Genomic DNA, 18,003 nt, shown 5'->3' with positions numbered 1-18,003 from the left:
TACTGTATTATATATACATAAAGGATACAAATATCTAATAATATTATAACTTAAATAATTAAGACTTATAAATTAAGTTTCAATTATTAATTATAATAGACAAATTTAACATATAAATAATAACATTTCAAATTTTATATAATTAAGTGTGTTTTTAATATATATATATATATATATATATATATATATATATATATATGTGTGTGTGTGTGTGTGTATAACTTTCTGGCAGTCTCACCTTTCATAGGTACCTGAGAAAATGTGAGAAATATGATATTAAATAGACATTTGTGACAGCAGTCAAATAGGCATTCATAATGTCATATAATCTGATTCGTTATGGAAGAGATTAATGCTTTGGTCTTTATCTGAGGAGTGGGCTCACTTGATAAAAAAAAACCACTCTCAATCATAGCCAGGCTCAAAGTACAACAACGTTTATATAGCATTACAACGTCATCATTGAACAGCATGATATTTAGCTCATTTAGAGCAATAAGGTACCATCTATTTGCATACCCCCCAGGGATCAAACAAAAATATTTAAGAACAAAGATTATAAGCTTCTATAGGCATATGATAGAGGAACATCAACTATTGCAAATCCTTTGCATATTCGTGAATCCGTTGCGTTCGTACAACTACAGACTCATACCCAAATTAGTTGATAATAAATATGTATGATATTTACAATGTCTGATTACCTCAGCATCCAATTTCGTCTCTTCCAAATCTACAAAGCACAATCAGCTCAACAATTCCTGAAAATAGAAATACATAATTCATACATCACCCAAGTTAATATGCAAATTATGACAGTGATTTTTAGTAGCGTTAAGAGTCTCCCCCCCATCCAAATATTTATTTCAGGAAACAAATATGACAAGTGCTAGTAAGACACTTTTTTCTTACCCTTTTTAATGAGTCCCAGACATCCTTTAATGTCTGTCACCTACATAAATTTTACCTAGTAGAGTGTGTTGAAAAAGTGTGTTAAAGGGTGTTCTGCAGAAATTTTTAAAGAATTAGCCCATATTAAGAATTACGATAAGCTATAGTGGCAAAAATAGGCTTTTAGGGGAGAGGGAAATACCGCAACAGTAGTGCAATTTACATCCAGCCCAGCTTCCATTAGGCAATGATGGGTTTTATATTTACTATAACATCGTTCTGCTTCAGAGTCAAGCCATAAGTTCAAAAACAGTAAAGCCTCTGGGTGCATGTGTTTATCAAAATCCAGAGTTTTCCCCAGACTTCTCCGAATGACCTGAAGCTTCAATAATTCAAATATTTTTTTCAGATTTTGAAAAACATACAACCTCATTGGATTCTAGTTGTCATCATAGCCTGTACCTGAGCAATTTCATTGCCTTTATCACTGCTAGGTGCAAAAAAACTCTTTCCACTCTGACCAAACATTTTAAAAACTGTTTTCTTTTTCGTATAATCATTTTGTGGATGAAGTTTGTTGGGATCATTAAGGGTCTCTATACTTGTCATTTCAAGTCCCTTAAATGTAAACATGTATACATCAGTTTCAATAGCAATAAAGATTGAGCAGAAGACAATATAAGATGTGGCCCAATTAGGCTGCTGCACACCAAAATAGCTAGGAAATAGATTCATAAATACCTTGGGAAGCTCCAATGGCCTATTATGACAAGATGGATGATCTACAGGAGTTGACTTAAGGGTTGGAATCCTTTGGACACATCTTTTTGTCCTAAAATCATTTAGATTATTGATTGTTTGCTGGATCATAATCTCATCATGACCATGTTCATTATTTGAGCCGACTCCATCCATGGATGTTTGCACAAGCAATTCTGAAAGAACATGTATTGCACTGACCACCATCCCAACATCAGGTTTTGGAGATTTACTTAAAGACTTTGAAACACCTTCAAATGTTTTCATGAGATCAGTAACAACAGCAACCCCAGATGATGATGATGATGATGATGATGCCAGTGTTGAAATTGGAGAACTACTCTTTGTAGCTCCCTTTACAAAATTGTCAGCATCCACAACAGCTTCAGGTTTTCCTTTGGACATTGAGCAATCTTCTTTAGAGGAGGATTTTGTCACCTTACAATGCAAATTTAGTACAGGATCCACATAGCTATTTTTTGGATCATTAATCATATTAATTGCCTTTTCCTTTCCACGGGTGTTACTAGAAGGCTGAAGCTCAATCCCCATATTCAGTTCTACAGGGGATTCAGCCATAACAGTTTTCATGAGCATGTGCTCTCCTGAGAAAAAATTAGTAGCTACAGGTGAAGAAGAGTTGGAAGATCCAAAATCATCCTTAACATATGCAATACGAGGAAAGAACTGAGGAGCCAAAGGGTTTAAACTGTTATGTTTTTCTGTTGCTTTCTCTACATTATTAATTTGTACAGATCCTGAATTTTCTATTGAAGTTTGACAAAAAGCCCTGGTTCCCTTCCAACAAGGAGAATCCACATCAGAGTCATTCTCAACCAAAGTTTTGGAAGACTGATCCAGATAAGTATTTTTAGCAGAGGACATGTCTGTTGTTAATGATTTGACTGGGGAAACCTTGCAATTAGAAAGAGGAAAAGTGCCAGATTCATCGTCCACAAGTATTGTGCCTTTAGAATTTAACAGAAGGTCTTCTGCTACAATTGTACCAGTACCGGCAGACTCTGTTAGGCAAGGACTCAATCCATGAACAGCTTGCTTACCTGCACATGTCATTCCATAATTTTCTAAACAGGTTAAAACTACAAAAAGAAAGTATGTATACCAAAATTCAAGAACAGTATAATACAACCATAGATGGAAGTAAGACTTTGATACCCTTGGCAGCAGTCATAATTGAACTAATTGTATTGGTTCATTTTAAAACCTATAATTCATGATATGTGGAGGGTAACTAGAACAATAAAGTTACGGACTTAGCAGTAACTTAAACATTCTCATCACTTCAAAAAATACCATTACCGGCTCTTTGGACTAGAATTCACAGGGAGATTCAACAACAATGAAACATAGGCCAAACACATATAAGAATTCATCCGAGAGATTCAACAACAATGAGACATAAGTCAAACATATACAAAAATTTACCAGAGAGATTCAACAATAGTGAGACATGAGCCAAACACATACAAGGAATTTCCACCACCTCCAACCCAAAATCTTAAGATAATGTGTTTGTTAGTCTTCTTCCTTATATTTTTCTGAACTTTCTCATTTATACTCAATGTGAAACATAAACTCACTCACACTTAGATTCCAAACATAAAAGGAAACAATACCATATTTGTTGTTGCGAAACAGTAAACTGTCAATCTAGTTTTTTTTTCATTCTTGAGGACAAACGCAAGTAAACCAAAGAATACTAAGTGATAATAAAAAATACAAATTTCTGAGGTACTTTATACTAATGTATCCTATCTATTACTCTCAACGAAAGCCTGATTATATTATGGGTTATTTTAAATATCAAATTCGCTAAAAAAGAGTTTGTGATGAAGAGTTGCTTTGAGGATTGATCGAAATATAATTTTCAACAGCAAAAAGATTCCTCGAGTTTCATAGAAATTTGATTTTTGTTCATACCACATGCTCAATTGTTAAACTTTACATACGCAATGGCATGTCAGCAACCATAAAACACAATATGCAAATGCGAAAAAAACTATAAGTCTAAAAACCAAATCCGAGAAAAATATTTAAGCAGTAAAAAGCTTGATATGTTCAAAAAACTTGAATGCAGCAAAATCAATTATTAGGGTGACTGAAATAAACATAAAATGCATCTAAAATTATACATTGGCCTTAAAAGACGAAACTAAGGGCGTGCAAATCAACATGGTAATAAGCACAATCAATATCAATATCTACATGACTATAGACAAGTTAAAAGAAAAGTACAAGAGTCAGACATGAAATTCAATCAAACAAAGACATCAGAAGAAAAATTGCGAGATAGAGAAAAAAGAAAGAAAAAAACTAAACTACCTTTCTTAAACATGGTAGAGTCAGCAACATCACTTCCTTTGGCAAACAAACTCTCATGAGAATCCTCTCCTTGCTTCCCATGGCCTAAGGGAGAGTAAATGGGTAAGGAAAAATCCTCCCCAAACCCATCAAAGTCGCTTTCTTTTGGCAATTCAAGAAAAGGGTACCCTGCAAAAAGGGAACTTAAACAAGGTTGGAGTGTAGACCGGTTGAGCGTGAAGGGTTTGGCCAGTGGCGACAAGCGTGTCGTGGTCAACGAGGTAACTTGCTTGCTCTGATTCTGCATCATCTTCTTCTCTCCTTTACAATTTGGAACTGGGAAACTGAACAGAATATATAAGAAGAGTGTGAGAACTCCAAAGAGTGCAAAATCAAAGGTTGTGAGAAAGTTTACTTCGAAATTAGTGTATAGCTTCGTGACCAAGTAGTGCTATCTTACCCAGTTACCCTCTTATTCTGCTTTGTTGGATTTTGTAGTTAACATTAACGAAAGAATTGTTTCACACCCTCAACGCTGAAAACATTATTATTTCACAGTCCCCTATAATAATATAATAATATTTTTAATTAAAAAATAAAGTAAATATAATTGAAATTTTAATTTATTTAAGGGATTATATCTCTTGTTTCCGAGTGTAAAAGTATCCACACTATAAATTATAAATTAAAATATTAAAAATTTGTACTTCATGAAAGAGGAAGAGAGAATTTATATAAGTGTTGCAATTTTTATCCTTTTTATTACAATGATATTTTTTTATAAAATTATAGAAATTGATAAGTTATGGATCACTTTAAAATGAAAAAAATAGTGCTTAAGTTTATGATTTTTGTTGTGATCACTTTTTTTTTTTCAAACTAGAAGTCATATTTTCATAACGACTTTCAATTTTGTTTCTTCTTAGTTTCACAAAGTCGTGATTTGAAATATATTTTAATAATTTTCTCAATACTATCCCAAATCACGACTGCTAATTAAAAAATATTCAATTAAAAATGTAATTTTCATTTACATTTCATTAAGAGTAATTTTATTATCATAAAAATTATCCAACATAATTAATTTAATTATTTATTTAAACTAATTAAATATTTTTCTATAATAAATTATTTAAATTACATCAATTATAAATAATTAAATATATAATTTAAAAAATAAATAGCATAAAAAATTCAATTACAGAATAAATAATGACATATTTTTTAAGTCATACAACCATAAAACAATTAAAAAACAAAAATTGTAAGCACAGCTTCAATGAATAAATTGAAATAATCTGTATAAACACAACTTCAATGAAAATTAACAAAAAATAATAATAGAATTGTGTTTAATATTGAATTTTTTTTTATTGAAAATATACTTTTAATGGAAAAAAAAAGTTGACAATCTTTTATAAAAGTACGACTTATAACCTAAAAGAAATGATCGTAATAAAATCGTGAACCTAAACACCATTTCTCATTTTAAAATCGTCCTCTCATGTACGTATTTATGTATTTAAAAAAAAATAATTACACCTAATACATAAATTTTCCGATGAAGGATCTCACACAAAAAATTTCCAACTTTTGTTTCACTGTATGAAATAAAAATATAAATGGAGGAATTCTTTCTGAGTTTTTCTATTGGATGAAGAAATTAGAGGAATTTTGTTGGTTTTGACATTTTTAATTATAATTGGCATTTAATCTTGATAACTGATATTGATTTTAATTATTAACATGAAAATACATCAAATGTCAATATTTTTGGAAAGTATTTTCTATTAATGCACTAAAGTTTGGCAGTTTCTTCCTGCACCCCTACATTTTTCTTCCTGCACCCCCACAATGTTATGCAAAGACCAAATTATCCCTATTATTCTTTAAAAACCCTAAAATTCACTTGAACTATATTTATTTTTTTGCATTATGGATTATGAAATCCAGAAAAATTTCGGATTGGCACTTCCGGTAAAATTTTGGATCCACCAATCCGTAATTCAAAATATACATTATTCAAAAAAAACATTTTGGATCCACCAATTCGTAACATAAATATGAATTTCGGATTAAAAAATCCGTAATTTAAGAAAAAAACATTCCGGATTCATGAATCCGTAATAGAATTAGACTTCCAGATTCAGCAATCTGGAAATCAATAATTTATACAAAAATTGCTTCCAAAACATCCCCTCATCTGGAAAGAAAAAAAATATTAAGTTCTGGATTGTTGAATCCGTAGCACACTCCCAGATTCCTATTTCCGGTAACCACGGTATCCTTTTTCAAATAAAATATTAAGGCCAATTTCGGGATTTAGAAAATTGTGGGGGTGCATGAAGAAAAATGTAGGGGTGCAGGAAGAAGAAGCCCTAAAGTTTTCTCCTTTTTTTGATTTTGCACCCATACCCAGGAGGAGATGTTGGGCTTCCCCAAAAACCCAAAGGAATAGTGGGCCTTGATGGACTGAAGAGGAAAATTCTTCCTTTACTCCCATGGTTTCATCCTGCACCCCCATGGGGTATTGAAACTACCATTTTCATCTTTTTCATTTTTTTCTTCTTCATCTTTTGTTGGAGATCACTTCCTTACACACCTGTTCTTAAATGATTACTTGTTTCTTTCATTCAAAGAAAGCATAACACTCTTTTAGTGTATCGTCAAATTATTGCAAGTTTTGGCAGAATCGTGAAACAAAGTAATTGGAATCTAAATTATTGCAATCCGAAATCTGAAACAAAGCAATCTGGAATCTAAATTATTACAATCCAGAATCTAAATTATTCAATCCGAAATACAAATGTATAATCTCTATTATATTTTAGATTCTATAATCAGTAATAGACATATAAAATTGTATTTTATTTTGTATAATCTAAAATATAAATTTTCTATTCTAATTTGTATCATCTAAAATATAAAATTTTGTATTGATTATGCCATTCAATTTACACAAAATCATAAATGTTAATTTCTAAATTCTTTAATTGGAAAAGTCTCCTAATTTTATACTTTGAAATTAAAAAGAAATAATTTTATTATTTTCTGAAGTATAAGAGTAGAAGAATAAAATTATTTCTGGGACTAAATATAAAACACAAAGATGTGGAGTTGCAAAAGCGTTTGATAAGAACTATTTCTTTCAATAAATTTTAAACTTATTACAAGTTTCTTAATTCTCTCTCTTTTTTATTAGAAATATTTTTAAATATTTTGAGATGCTACGTACAATTTGTTTGAGATATTAAATATCATTATTTGTTTTAAAACATACATTGGAATAATTTATAAAAGGAATATAAAGTTACTCTCTATCTCAGGGTTTGGATGGAAGATTTTAGAATCATAAAGAATTTACTCTATTATTTCATATCAAAATTACTCTATTTTATGTGATCTTTTCAAGATGTATAAGTATTTTTTATTTAATGTTTAGATGTAAATATTAGAAAAATCTATAAAAAATTATTTCACGAACTAATAAATTAATCGTATCTTGTTCATTTCATAAGTATTATAAAACAACAAAAGATGCATAAAGATACGTGAGATTCGTATCACACTTTTTTTCTCCACAATAGTTAAAAAAATGAGAGACATTTTTTCTTGTTATTCTTGTTTGTTAAATTTTATTTATCTTTTAGTAGAATAATTTCCTCGTTAAAGGGTTGCATACACTTTATATATATATATATATAATTGTATATATAATTTCTTTTCTATTTCATTTAAATAAGAAAATTACATTTACCTCCTCCTAAGCTCATTATAATTTAAAATAAACATACATATTTCCTATATCTTTAATAAAATAATATTCACATATCTTTTCTTAATAAACATTAACCTTCTATGTTAAACAACACTGATTTATCTTATATTTTTAATAAAATGATATTTTCTGAAAATAAATTTCTTTTATTGAGAATATATTCACTAAAATTTAAATAAAATAAATTTAAAAACAAAAATTTAACTTTTAAAGTATGCTTTTTAAAATAGATATATAAACATTTTAATGATTTAATTATAGAAAAATATTTTCATTTTCTTAAATTTATTGAATGATGTTCCCATTGGAGGACTTAATATCACAGCTTCACAAGTGATATTAGTCTTTTTATCTAATAAGCTAGAAAAAACGTTGCAAAATAAAATAAAATCATACAATAATACTCATAATCTTTCTTTTATTTATATTTATACTTACACTAAAGTTATATACAAATATAATAATAAGTTAATAAAATTAATACTTACTTCTATATTAAAATAATAATTTTTTATAATTTAGTCACTACAGTTTTTATGATACTTGTAACATATAATAATATTTTTTAGTTGCTATAAAATATTCATTTTTTATGTTTTAAAATTTTAGTTTATGTTTTTCATATAGGATGTTATATAACATGATAAACAAATAGTGTAGTATTTTTTTTATATTTTTTGATTAGATAAATTAAAAATTAGTTTACCAACACCAAACAAAATTACTGCCACACTAGATGCCTTGCACATCGAGTCACAATAAATTTATTATAAGAAACAATTTGCAATTGCATAACATTAGATAGATATATATATATATATATGATTAATGTTCTGATTAAATTTATAAGAAAAAGTTAACGGTTGACATGTTTGAAAGTGCTTTGATAAAATTAGAGAAGCTGAACACAGAAAGAGAAATTGTAGATGTAAGACAAGGTTGTGGGTGTTGATTTGGAAGTTAGGTACATCACTCCCAAAACACACAGTATAGTTCAAAGTATGTCATCATTTCTAACTTTATTGATGTTGGGAATATGATGTTTGATTGTACTTCAAAAACTCACGTATGCGACTTAAATCGTTTATATACTTATAATCATGTTATATTTTATAATATGTATTTTAAATAAACATTATCAATAGGAATATACAAAATTGATATTAGATTAAACATTATTTACACTATAAACATATAATAGTTGAAAATAATATATGGCATAAAAACTGAATTAAAAAATGTAGGATGAGATGAAATTTCTCAAGTAGAATCGATTAGAAGTGTTTTCAGAGTAGAGAGAGTTATTAGTAGGATAAAAAAAAGTTATCCCTAACCACCTATTTTTATCTCTTTAAAATAAAAAGACGAGCTTAATTAATATTGTGAATTGTAATTATAATTATTTATTTAACTTAAACTAAATTCCATTTAAGTATAAAGGTGAAGCCAAATATTAAGATCATTATGATTAGTAAAACTCCGTCTCTCTGTATGCTTAAAGTATATATAAATCAAAACCGCTTGATCCTATTGGTTAATTTAAAAGCCTCAAAACGTGTTGAGGAAGGAGTAAATAGATAAGTATATATAGGACTTGGTTAAACCACTTCCATAATATTTATAACTATTGATTAAAGGAATAAGACTTAATCCCCACCCAAAAAAATTAAGGTCAAGATAAGAAAATGCACGTATGTCAATTTTTTAAAATCATTAGCTTTCTAATTATTAACCTTTAAAAACACTTTATCTTTTTTTTTTCCTAATCTTGAAGAAGTCAAATCCTAATTATTAGAATCATAAGAAATGAAATACGTTCACATATATAAAAATTCATATTCATGTAACTTTTTTTTATCCAGTGTCCGAAGAGTCCAGAACTTCACTGTTACGAATTTTTGTTTTCTAGTTCGGAAATGGATATTAATATTATAATGTTTAGCATCTTGCAGATAAACAGCGACACTGGCTTTAAAATGAAGCTTTTATCATGAAGTGGAGAGATGGCAGTGAAGTTTTATCAGAATCGATTTTTTAACATTATCACCACCAATTCTATAGCGCATTATGCACACTGTTCAACACCTGTTATCACCTCCTTCATTATAAATACATTATTACAAGAAAAAATGGAATAATTGTATCAATCATAGTAACTGAAGATATTTGTTTAGCTACAAAACAAGCCTACAAATATATAATAGTAAAATTAATAGAGGAACAAAGATGGAGTAAGAAACACGAGAAAGGTTAAAGAAAGCAGATTATGAATACAGTGTTAACAGAGAGGATCTGAAATTTACAAATTTGGGAGAGTGACAGTGACAGGGAGATGGAGAATCCTAATAGGAAGGGGGTGAAATGGTCCTAGGGCGGGAAGAAACAAAGGGAAGGGTGCGGAGGATCAGAAAACGAACCCGTCGAGGGATAGGGGCGGAACGGAACACCTGCTCCACCACTCTCGCCAGCAACACCGTGTACTCCTCCAGCACCTCCGCCACGATCGACACCAGTATCATCTCTTTCTCTCTCTTTTCCAAGGGTTCAGTTTGTATTTGGAAACAGACACTGCGTTCTGAACCATATTTTTAGCTTAAATAAGAGAGGTTGGAAAAGAGAAAAAAAAAGGAAGGTGACCTGGGTAGCCGGTAGTATTTGAATGGGATAATAACAGCGGCGCAGCCACTCCATTAAAAGGAACGAGTGGTAACCGGTTTCCAGTTTAGTGTTTCAGTGTGCTTTTGGTTCAATGTCTCAATCTTATCTTCTCACTCACCCTTTAACTTTTATATTCCTCTCGAGTTTTCATTCAAAATAAAATAATAAAATAAAATAAAAAACTGATAGGGATACCATGATGTGTTCCCGTCTCTTGTGCCACGTTACAACCTAGATATCTGTCGATCATTAATTTTTATCTGTACGTTATTGAGGAAAAAAAACTTTTCAGCAAATTTTGCTTTTAAAAAGTTAAATTTTAAAATAAACATTTTCTCAAAAATATGCTAGCTCTGAGTATTTGTTTCAATTTTTAAAAAACTACCAGTCTTTATATTATTTAGAAAGTTTTTTTAAAATTTTGAAAAAATTAAAATGATTTCGTTTGCAATTTTTCGTAGATTGATGTCCAATTTTTCTTTTTTAGAGAATTTTGTTGAGCTTATTCCTTACTTTAAAAAAAGTCTGTATAAAACATAGATTACAAATCCAGATGAAAGAAAAATATCTTCTTTAAATCAATGTCATTTTCAAGTATTAAATGTCAAGAATAAAAAATAAAAAACCTTCTCCTTTCCTATCCTTAAAAACGTGTCAACCTTTCACGTATTACAAGAAAAGGAGTGTGAAAAGAAAGATGGCGTCAAAACATACTTTTTTTGGTAAGATGTTTCATAAGCATTAAAGAATCAGATTTTAAATAAAAGAAGAGGAATATTTATATTTTTAGAGTATTAAATAAAAAATTATATCAATATAAATATGAAAATTTAAAATAATTTTATTTTATATTTTTAAAAGAACTATATTTTTCAAACTTAAACTTTTTAAATTTTCTTTTTAAAAGCTTTTAACCATTCTTCTTTATCTTTGTAAGCATTCGCTTAGGAAAGATAAAACAGAGAACATGTTAAATTTTATCAATCAAAACTTTGTTATGAGTAATTTTTTTCTTTATATATTTATTTCGTTGTATGAATATGATCGAATTTTAAGAGATAAATTTATGTCTATATCAGTATTTTTATTTTTAAACTAAAATTTCTTGAAAAAAAGTTAAGATTCCTCAAACTCTTCTCTTCTGTGTTAAATGATTTTATTGAAGAGCACGGGATGTTAAGGTAAGAGAAGTTGATTCATTTCCTAAGCTTATTTGGAGTTAAAGTTTTGATGAATTATGTATACGTGAGTAATGTTAACTGAAACTTGTATGTTAGTAATGAGTTAATTGTATTGGATTTTATTGAATATGATAAAAAAAAGATAATTGATCCATGCGACAATTATTAAGTAAAATAGATATTCCAATTTTACTACTTTCTAAGTCACACAAGTCAAGAGAAATCAATGAAAGTTTATACATTGATACTTGTTATATAATAAAAGCAAAAAATTAATATTATATATATAATTACATCTCACAAACTATATCCAAAATTAGTTGACAATTGATAACTCATACATATTAAATCAACTTATTTAATTATAAGTATCTGATGAAATATCTTCTAGATGTAAATGATATAATCGATATTTTAATACAACATTAAAAAAATATAATTTAATTTTACTGACAGAATTAATTTTGAGATTATTTTAAGTTTAACTTTTAGTAAACTTTAAACTCTTATAATATTTCTATAAATAAATATCTTAATTGTATTTATTTTACTTTCCATTGTTATATATTTCTCGTATTAAAAATTCATTATTAGTCTTATACAATATCTTATAATATTTCTATTCAAATTTTAAAATAAAACTAAAAAAAATAATTTTAAATAAACAAAAAACTTTTATTATATATATATATATTAATGTAATAGTTAAAATATCTTAAAAACATAAATTTATGTCTTGTACAGAAAAGAGTAAAAAATAAGTTTAATAAATATTTTAAGGATAAAATAAAAATAAAATTATGTTTTGTCAAAATTTCTAAAAGAAATGAAGCAAGTTCTTTACAAACTAATCAATTTATATATAAACTTATATATAAGTTTTGTAATATAATTTTTCTAAATTTTTTGCTTTTTAATGTATACATAAACTAGTTTTACTCAAAAGAAATTTATATATTTTTAAAATTTTCTCTTATAAGTATTTATAGACAAAACAAGCATTAATTATTAAAGAAACTAAAAAATATCATTTTTAAGATGGACCACTTCAAGTATCTTTTTAAAAAATATAAACTGTTAAAACCCTTATTTACCAAAATTACCAATAAAAAAAAAAAATACCTTTCAAATATAACTTAAATCAATCATACTGAGATACAAAATTACATTACATAATGTATATTTGAATTATTATACACACAATATTATATATATATATATATATATATATAATACTTAACCAACATTTATTATTTCTTCAAATGTAAGATCCTTTATATTTATGAATTTAATGTCTACGTATTGAAAGTGTAAACATCAATAAATTAGACACAACTATTAATCTTATTTTTTTTAAGATAACAATTATAAAAGTAAATAATTTAGATCACACAATTATTGTGATTGTATATCATTTTACATTGATAGTATATCATATACTTTATTTACTTATTGCCTTTATATTTATCCATCTTGATATCTACTTTGGTGTCTTATTTTTTCCACCTTTAGAATATCTTCATACTCGTTGGTTTCACTTTTTATATAGAACACTATTTTTTGACGCACATATAATAGACAACAATTAAGAATACTGTTATTTTGCATTATCTAAATAAAAGAATTATGAACAAAATTAATCAATATGCTGAATAAAAATTGTAAATGAAAAAAAAAACATTTTAATTTCTTAAAATTTTAAATTTTCAAAAATTTAAAAAACAACGTTCAAGTACACAGTCAAGGAATTTTATAACTCAGGGTGTCGTTTGGTCCTGTTTTATTTTTTTTAAAAAAAACTTAAAAAAATCTTTTAAATTAAATCTTAAAAAAATGTAAGTTGTAAAATTTATTTTATAGTTTAAAAGTTATTATATATTATTCTAAATTTTATAAATAAATGAAGCATAGTTATGAAAATTCAGTAAATAGTTGGAATATGAATGAAGAGAAGAAAAAGGAAGTGTGAAACATGGTGATGGGAGGGTTGAGAAGATTCTTTCCCTAGGAAACGGTAAGGACAGAGGCATGACAGAACACAACACAAGGATAACAAGCAATTCTCATTCTTTCTTTAGCTTTTTTCTGCTCATTCAAGTCATTCCACACACTTTAAGTTATTCCCAGAAGAAGTTGTAGTATAAATAAATCATGTTTTCAACTCTCATGCACACTTCTGTTGTTTAGCCAGCCATGCCTTCAGAATCACCACCAACCAGGTCAAGCCAATCTCCTCCTGCTGAAGCCGACAAACACAAAAGTTTGGACACAGAAATTCGAAAGATGGTGTCTGCAATCACTCATCGTGTCACTGATCTTAGCCACTCAGGCTCCTCCCACCATTCGGAGAAGGAGGATGAAAATGACACCAGAATCATTACCCTTGCAGGAACCAACGATGGAGCAACACTGCGAAGTGAATTGGATGAAAAATCAGGCAAAACTAGTGTTGGTGAGTCTGAATCATTGACCACCTTTATCAACAGCAACTTCCAAGCCTTCAACAACTCCATCATGTATGGGGGTAGCTACCATGCCAATGACCCTGGTGTGCATCTCAATATCTCAGATTTCATTCATCAACCTCAACCTCCTCAAACCCACCACCAAAAGGCTGAGAACCCTTCTGAGAAGAAGGGAAAGAAGAAAGAGAAAGAAGCTTCCAAAAGTGACCATCAATTTCGCTTTTAATTCAAAGGAATAAACATCTTTTCTCAATCTTATGCCTCTGTTCGATGTATGTTTCAGTAACCATGTTTTCCTGATATGTTTTTTTGGATTATTTATGTTCTTTTCTTTGTTGGTTCAATCGCATTTCAGATTTTATATATAAGTAAAATTGTAATCTTTGTGCTGATAATGTATATGTAAACACTGCCTAATTGAGTTCTGAGCCAAACTCCAGTTCAACATTTTTTAAAGTGACTCGAATTTAAAAATTTTAGAATTATAAATCAAATTTAGTTGATTAGTGCATTCTTGGTGACTTTTTAGGAGTATTTTTTATGAATTTTTACAATAACTAAACTGCGTTATTAGAAGTAATAATAATATTTTTAAGGAGAAATATCTCAAATTAAAAAAAATAGTTGAATAATCAATTAAAATATTTATTAAATATAAAATAGAATAATAAAAGTTTGTTGGAATTTGTTGTGATGACAATGGTTAACAAGAAAAAGAGAAATAATTGTTGCTTCAATTGAAAAAATAGGGGTTGAGTTTCATCCTTCTCACTTTTTTTTTGTATTTTGATTGGTCTTAATAATATTGTGTTAGCATAAAAATTATTTATATCGATTTCTCACATATAAAATTATTAAGATGTTTTATAAATATCGATTCCTCGCATATTTATATAAAAATATTAGAATACAGATCATACGTTGATAGCAATTAACATTTCAAGTTTATTCTTAATACTAAAATATGTTAAGTATTATTATTTAGGTCAAAACCATAAAAATACTTTCTAGCCAGATTTAAGATTCTAGATCAAGAATTATAAGTAAAACAATAATACTAATAATCAATCAAGAACAAAATATTATATTCAGATATCATCTCACAGTATGTAAGAGTTTGAACAAATTACTCCCAATCGCAAATGGTAGAATTAGCCACACAAAGTCACTTAATGGTGTTTTCCTCTCAATCTTGCACACTAGGCTTGTGTCTCAAGCCCCTTATTTAACCTAATTTGATTGGGCTTAAAGTAACTTTTCGCTTGGACGCTAATGAGCTCGCTTGGTGAGTAAAACATAGAAAGGTCCAACGTTATTGAGGTTGTCTCACTAAAGCGAGATTCTACTCGTTTGAACGAGATCCACGGGTGGCATCTTATTTTTTTGTGAATTTTGGCAACTTTGGTGAGTGTTGATGTATTCTAACTTTCTTTTAGCTTTGTATATTTTTCTTTTCTCCAATTATTTCCGTTCTTTCCTAAAATCATGAAATTAACACAAATTTTTAGAATAATTCGTTCTTAGTTCTTAAGTACGTATATTTTAATATGAAATATTATTGAAATTTTTTATACTTATCAATCCCATAAATTGATCATGGGATTAATTTACTGAAAATATCAGTAAGAAAAAAAATGTATAATATATATATATATATATATATATATATAAAATGAAATCTCCTTAATTTATTTTTGGATTTTATTATATTGATCTTTCCTTAAAATTTACCAATGAACATTAAAACATAAGCATTATAACGGTGTATGACAACTTTAGAACTTCTAGATATGAAGTTGAATGAACATCAATACATTAATGTATACATTAATATTGAGTTATGCAAATTCAATACTATTCCATCTTTCTATGTATATGATGACAATAAACATATCTACCTTAAGTGGTATAATGATTCGAGTATATAAATTTACAAGGTCTGAACAGTGACTACCATCCCATATCATAGTTCAGTGAAAGCCATGGGAAAGAATGTAAGCAATATCTATTTCTTATATATTATTTTAGTCAAACTTATCATTTGCATTTTCTTCAAATAGAAACTAACTCACGTTTCTCTGTGTCTCAATGGCTTATACTTGTTTTCAACTCTTTCACAACAACCACCAATAGACTTTACAAGTTTTCATATATGTGTTTGGTTTGAACAATGAATTATCATATTCACGTTTGAAACGTAAAACAAAAGAATTTCATTCAAATGGTTTTGTCATGAATCTGTGTTGACCTGATCATGGATGCAAAATGAAATATATATTGTTCACGTTATTAATTTGTTTTTATTTGAAAAAAGGAGGAAAAGAAAGAAAATATTGAAAAGAAGGAAGTAGAGAAGGCCATTATTTTAAAAGCGCTTGTGCATTGTGAAGGTTGCTCAGACAAAATTTGCAAGTGTTTAAAAGGCTTGCCAGGTAATTTTTTTCACTGTACATCTTTATTAATAACACTTTTTTTTTTCTTGTGTTAAGAAATGTGATGTTTATACGATGATTAGGAGTAAAAGAAGTTCACGTTGATAAAGAACATCAGAGGGTCACTGTAAAAGGTGAAGCTGTGAATAATCCTTCCAAGGTTTTGGAAACACTTCAAAAGAAATACAGCAAGAACGTTGAGTTAATTTCGCCAAAACCAAAACCAGAAAACCAACAGAAAAATATCCAAGATAAAAAGGAACAGGTGTAAATTTTAAATTTTCTTATATTATTCTTATTATTATTGGTTTCTTATATTTTATTTTATTGTTGCAAGCAGGTTAAAATAAAAACTGTGGTGCTCAATATGAGTATGAATTGCGAAGGCTGTGTACGAGATGTCAAGAAAAATCTTGAGAAGATTGAAGGTAGATATTTTGTTCACTAAAAATTATAATAATTTTTTAAAAGATAAACTGAATTAGATGAAGAGATGTGTAATATTTAATTTAAAACTACGAGATAGGTGTTGATTCTGTGGAGGTGGACAAAGAAAATTCACGGGTGACTGTGAAGGGAACGATGGAGGGAGCAAAACTTGTTGAAGCCATGAAGAAGAAACTAAGAAAGCATGCTGAGATTATGAAGGAAGAGAGTAGAAGAGAACCCAGGAAAGAAGTGAATGATGTTGAAAAAGTAGTCAGAGACCCTATTGTAATATATACTTATCCTCCTCAGTATGCAACCCAACACATGTATCCCAATCAAACCTTCAATGATGAAAATGTTTTTGCATGTTCAATAATGTAATGTAAGAAGACTAATAATTTTCAATGACCTTTTTTCTTCATAAAATTAGTTTAATTGCGATTACTTTGTTCAGTATAGACCAGGAAAAAAAGTGTTCATGGACAGTTAAACAATTTTTATTAAGAAAACTGGTTTTAGTTGACAAATAAAAGATGTAGAAAAGAAAGAGTCGAAGATGCTGACATTAATGTGCATTAATGAAATCGTTAATTGCTAATTTTTCACGTATCCTGGGATGATTTGGATGAATATGCTCCTGTTCTATCATCTTGAGAGGGGTTAGTCTCCGACCTTCGATATCCAGGGAGATTAACATGATGTTTGATATTCCCTATATGAATCCGATCCAATTGAGTGGCTAGGAATACATTCAGCATGAATTGTTCCACAACGATTTCCTTATTTATATCTTTATGTTGTATTATGTTACTATCATGTTATCTTTCTTAGCTCTACTATATTTTCAAAGCCTAATGGTTGGGAAAGGTGGATGTTTGTTGTTTTGTAAGGAAACAAAAACGAATCAATTCATGTTATCTAGGGGGGCACCAATGCTTAACGTAATGTCATTAGCTCGTGTGTTTTCATATACTTTTCACAAACACTCTCCTGATTTGAAAGCTTATATTGGGTCATTGTTCGAAGTAGAGAGAGCAAAGAAGGAAAAGGAAAAGAGGGGTCTCCACGAGTGCCTCACATCATCAGAA

The 18,003-nt window shown here is 28.5% G+C and overlaps 4 protein-coding genes across 20 annotated transcripts; 2 read left to right on the top strand and 2 right to left on the bottom strand.

Annotated features, from left to right (window-relative positions):
• Nucleotides 1–389: 389 nt before the first annotated feature.
• On the bottom strand, nt 390–4,518 carry LOC137832467 (uncharacterized). Of its 17 annotated transcripts, none has more exons than XR_011084580.2 (7): nt 4,388–4,515; nt 3,994–4,316; nt 1,633–2,711; nt 1,354–1,509; nt 1,094–1,267; nt 913–1,005; nt 390–761 (listed from the first exon to the last, which is right to left on the bottom strand). XR_011084580.2 is itself a non-coding variant. In XM_068640642.2 (7 exons), the coding sequence occupies exons 2-6, from the start codon at nt 4,280–4,282 to the stop codon at nt 953–955; spliced, it is 1,719 nt and encodes a 572-aa protein (XP_068496743.1). In that variant the 5' UTR covers nt 4,283–4,316; nt 4,433–4,518; the 3' UTR covers nt 390–761; nt 913–952. The 17 variants fall into 17 exon arrangements, 12 of the variants coding, with proteins under 12 accessions (XP_068496743.1, XP_068496744.1, XP_068496746.1 ...); XR_011084577.2 differs by having other exon boundaries at nt 1,094–1,273; nt 4,433–4,510; XR_011084578.2 differs by having other exon boundaries at nt 1,094–1,273; nt 4,388–4,442.
• Nucleotides 4,519–9,880: 5,362 nt separating this feature from the next.
• Nucleotides 9,881–10,458, bottom strand: LOC137832475 (uncharacterized). The gene has a single exon (XM_068640663.2). The coding sequence runs from the start codon at nt 10,267–10,269 to the stop codon at nt 10,093–10,095; it is 177 nt and encodes a 58-aa protein (XP_068496764.1). The 5' UTR covers nt 10,270–10,458; the 3' UTR covers nt 9,881–10,092.
• Nucleotides 10,459–13,743: 3,285 nt separating this feature from the next.
• Nucleotides 13,744–14,488, top strand: LOC137832466 (uncharacterized). The gene has a single exon (XM_068640641.2). The coding sequence runs from the start codon at nt 13,783–13,785 to the stop codon at nt 14,278–14,280; it is 498 nt and encodes a 165-aa protein (XP_068496742.1). The 5' UTR covers nt 13,744–13,782; the 3' UTR covers nt 14,281–14,488.
• A 1,548-nt stretch (nt 14,489–16,036) lies between these two features.
• Nucleotides 16,037–17,296, top strand: LOC150027386 (heavy metal-associated isoprenylated plant protein 8-like). Its single transcript, XM_090303958.1, has 5 exons — nt 16,037–16,048; nt 16,369–16,486; nt 16,570–16,751; nt 16,827–16,914; nt 17,013–17,296. The coding sequence occupies exons 1-5, from the start codon at nt 16,037–16,039 to the stop codon at nt 17,294–17,296; spliced, it is 684 nt and encodes a 227-aa protein (XP_090160084.1).
• Nucleotides 17,297–18,003: the final 707 nt, after the last annotated feature.

Source organism: Phaseolus vulgaris, chromosome 6 (assembly GCF_051622355.1).
Source record: "Phaseolus vulgaris cultivar YP4 chromosome 6, ASM5162235v1, whole genome shotgun sequence".
NCBI classification, from domain to species: Eukaryota; Viridiplantae; Streptophyta; class Magnoliopsida; order Fabales; family Fabaceae; genus Phaseolus; species Phaseolus vulgaris.
Note: the sequence above shows the minus strand (reverse complement) of the source record. Positions and strands in the feature narration are given on the sequence as shown.

Excerpts from the sequence above, each read along its gene's own strand:
- LOC137832467 (XM_068640642.2), bottom strand. The coding sequence starts at position 4,282 with ATGATGCAGAATCAGAGCAAGCAAGTTACCTCGTTGACCACGACACGC. Across the intron at positions 2,712-3,993 it reads CTCTACCATGTTTAAGAAAG|GTAAGCAAGCTGTTCATGGA; the intron begins GTAGTTTAGTTT and ends TGACATGTGCAG. Across the intron at positions 1,274-1,353 it reads AAGGCAATGAAATTGCTCAG|CTTCAGGTCATTCGGAGAAG; the intron begins GTACAGGCTATG and ends GAATTATTGAAG.
- LOC137832475 (XM_068640663.2), bottom strand. The coding sequence starts at position 10,269 with ATGATACTGGTGTCGATCGTGGCGGAGGTGCTGGAGGAGTACACGGTG.
- LOC137832466 (XM_068640641.2), top strand. The coding sequence starts at position 13,783 with ATGCCTTCAGAATCACCACCAACCAGGTCAAGCCAATCTCCTCCTGCT.
- LOC150027386 (XM_090303958.1), top strand. Across the intron at positions 16,752-16,826 it reads TCCAAGATAAAAAGGAACAG|GTTAAAATAAAAACTGTGGT; the intron begins GTGTAAATTTTA and ends TGTTGCAAGCAG. Across the intron at positions 16,915-17,012 it reads AAATCTTGAGAAGATTGAAG|GTGTTGATTCTGTGGAGGTG; the intron begins GTAGATATTTTG and ends ACTACGAGATAG.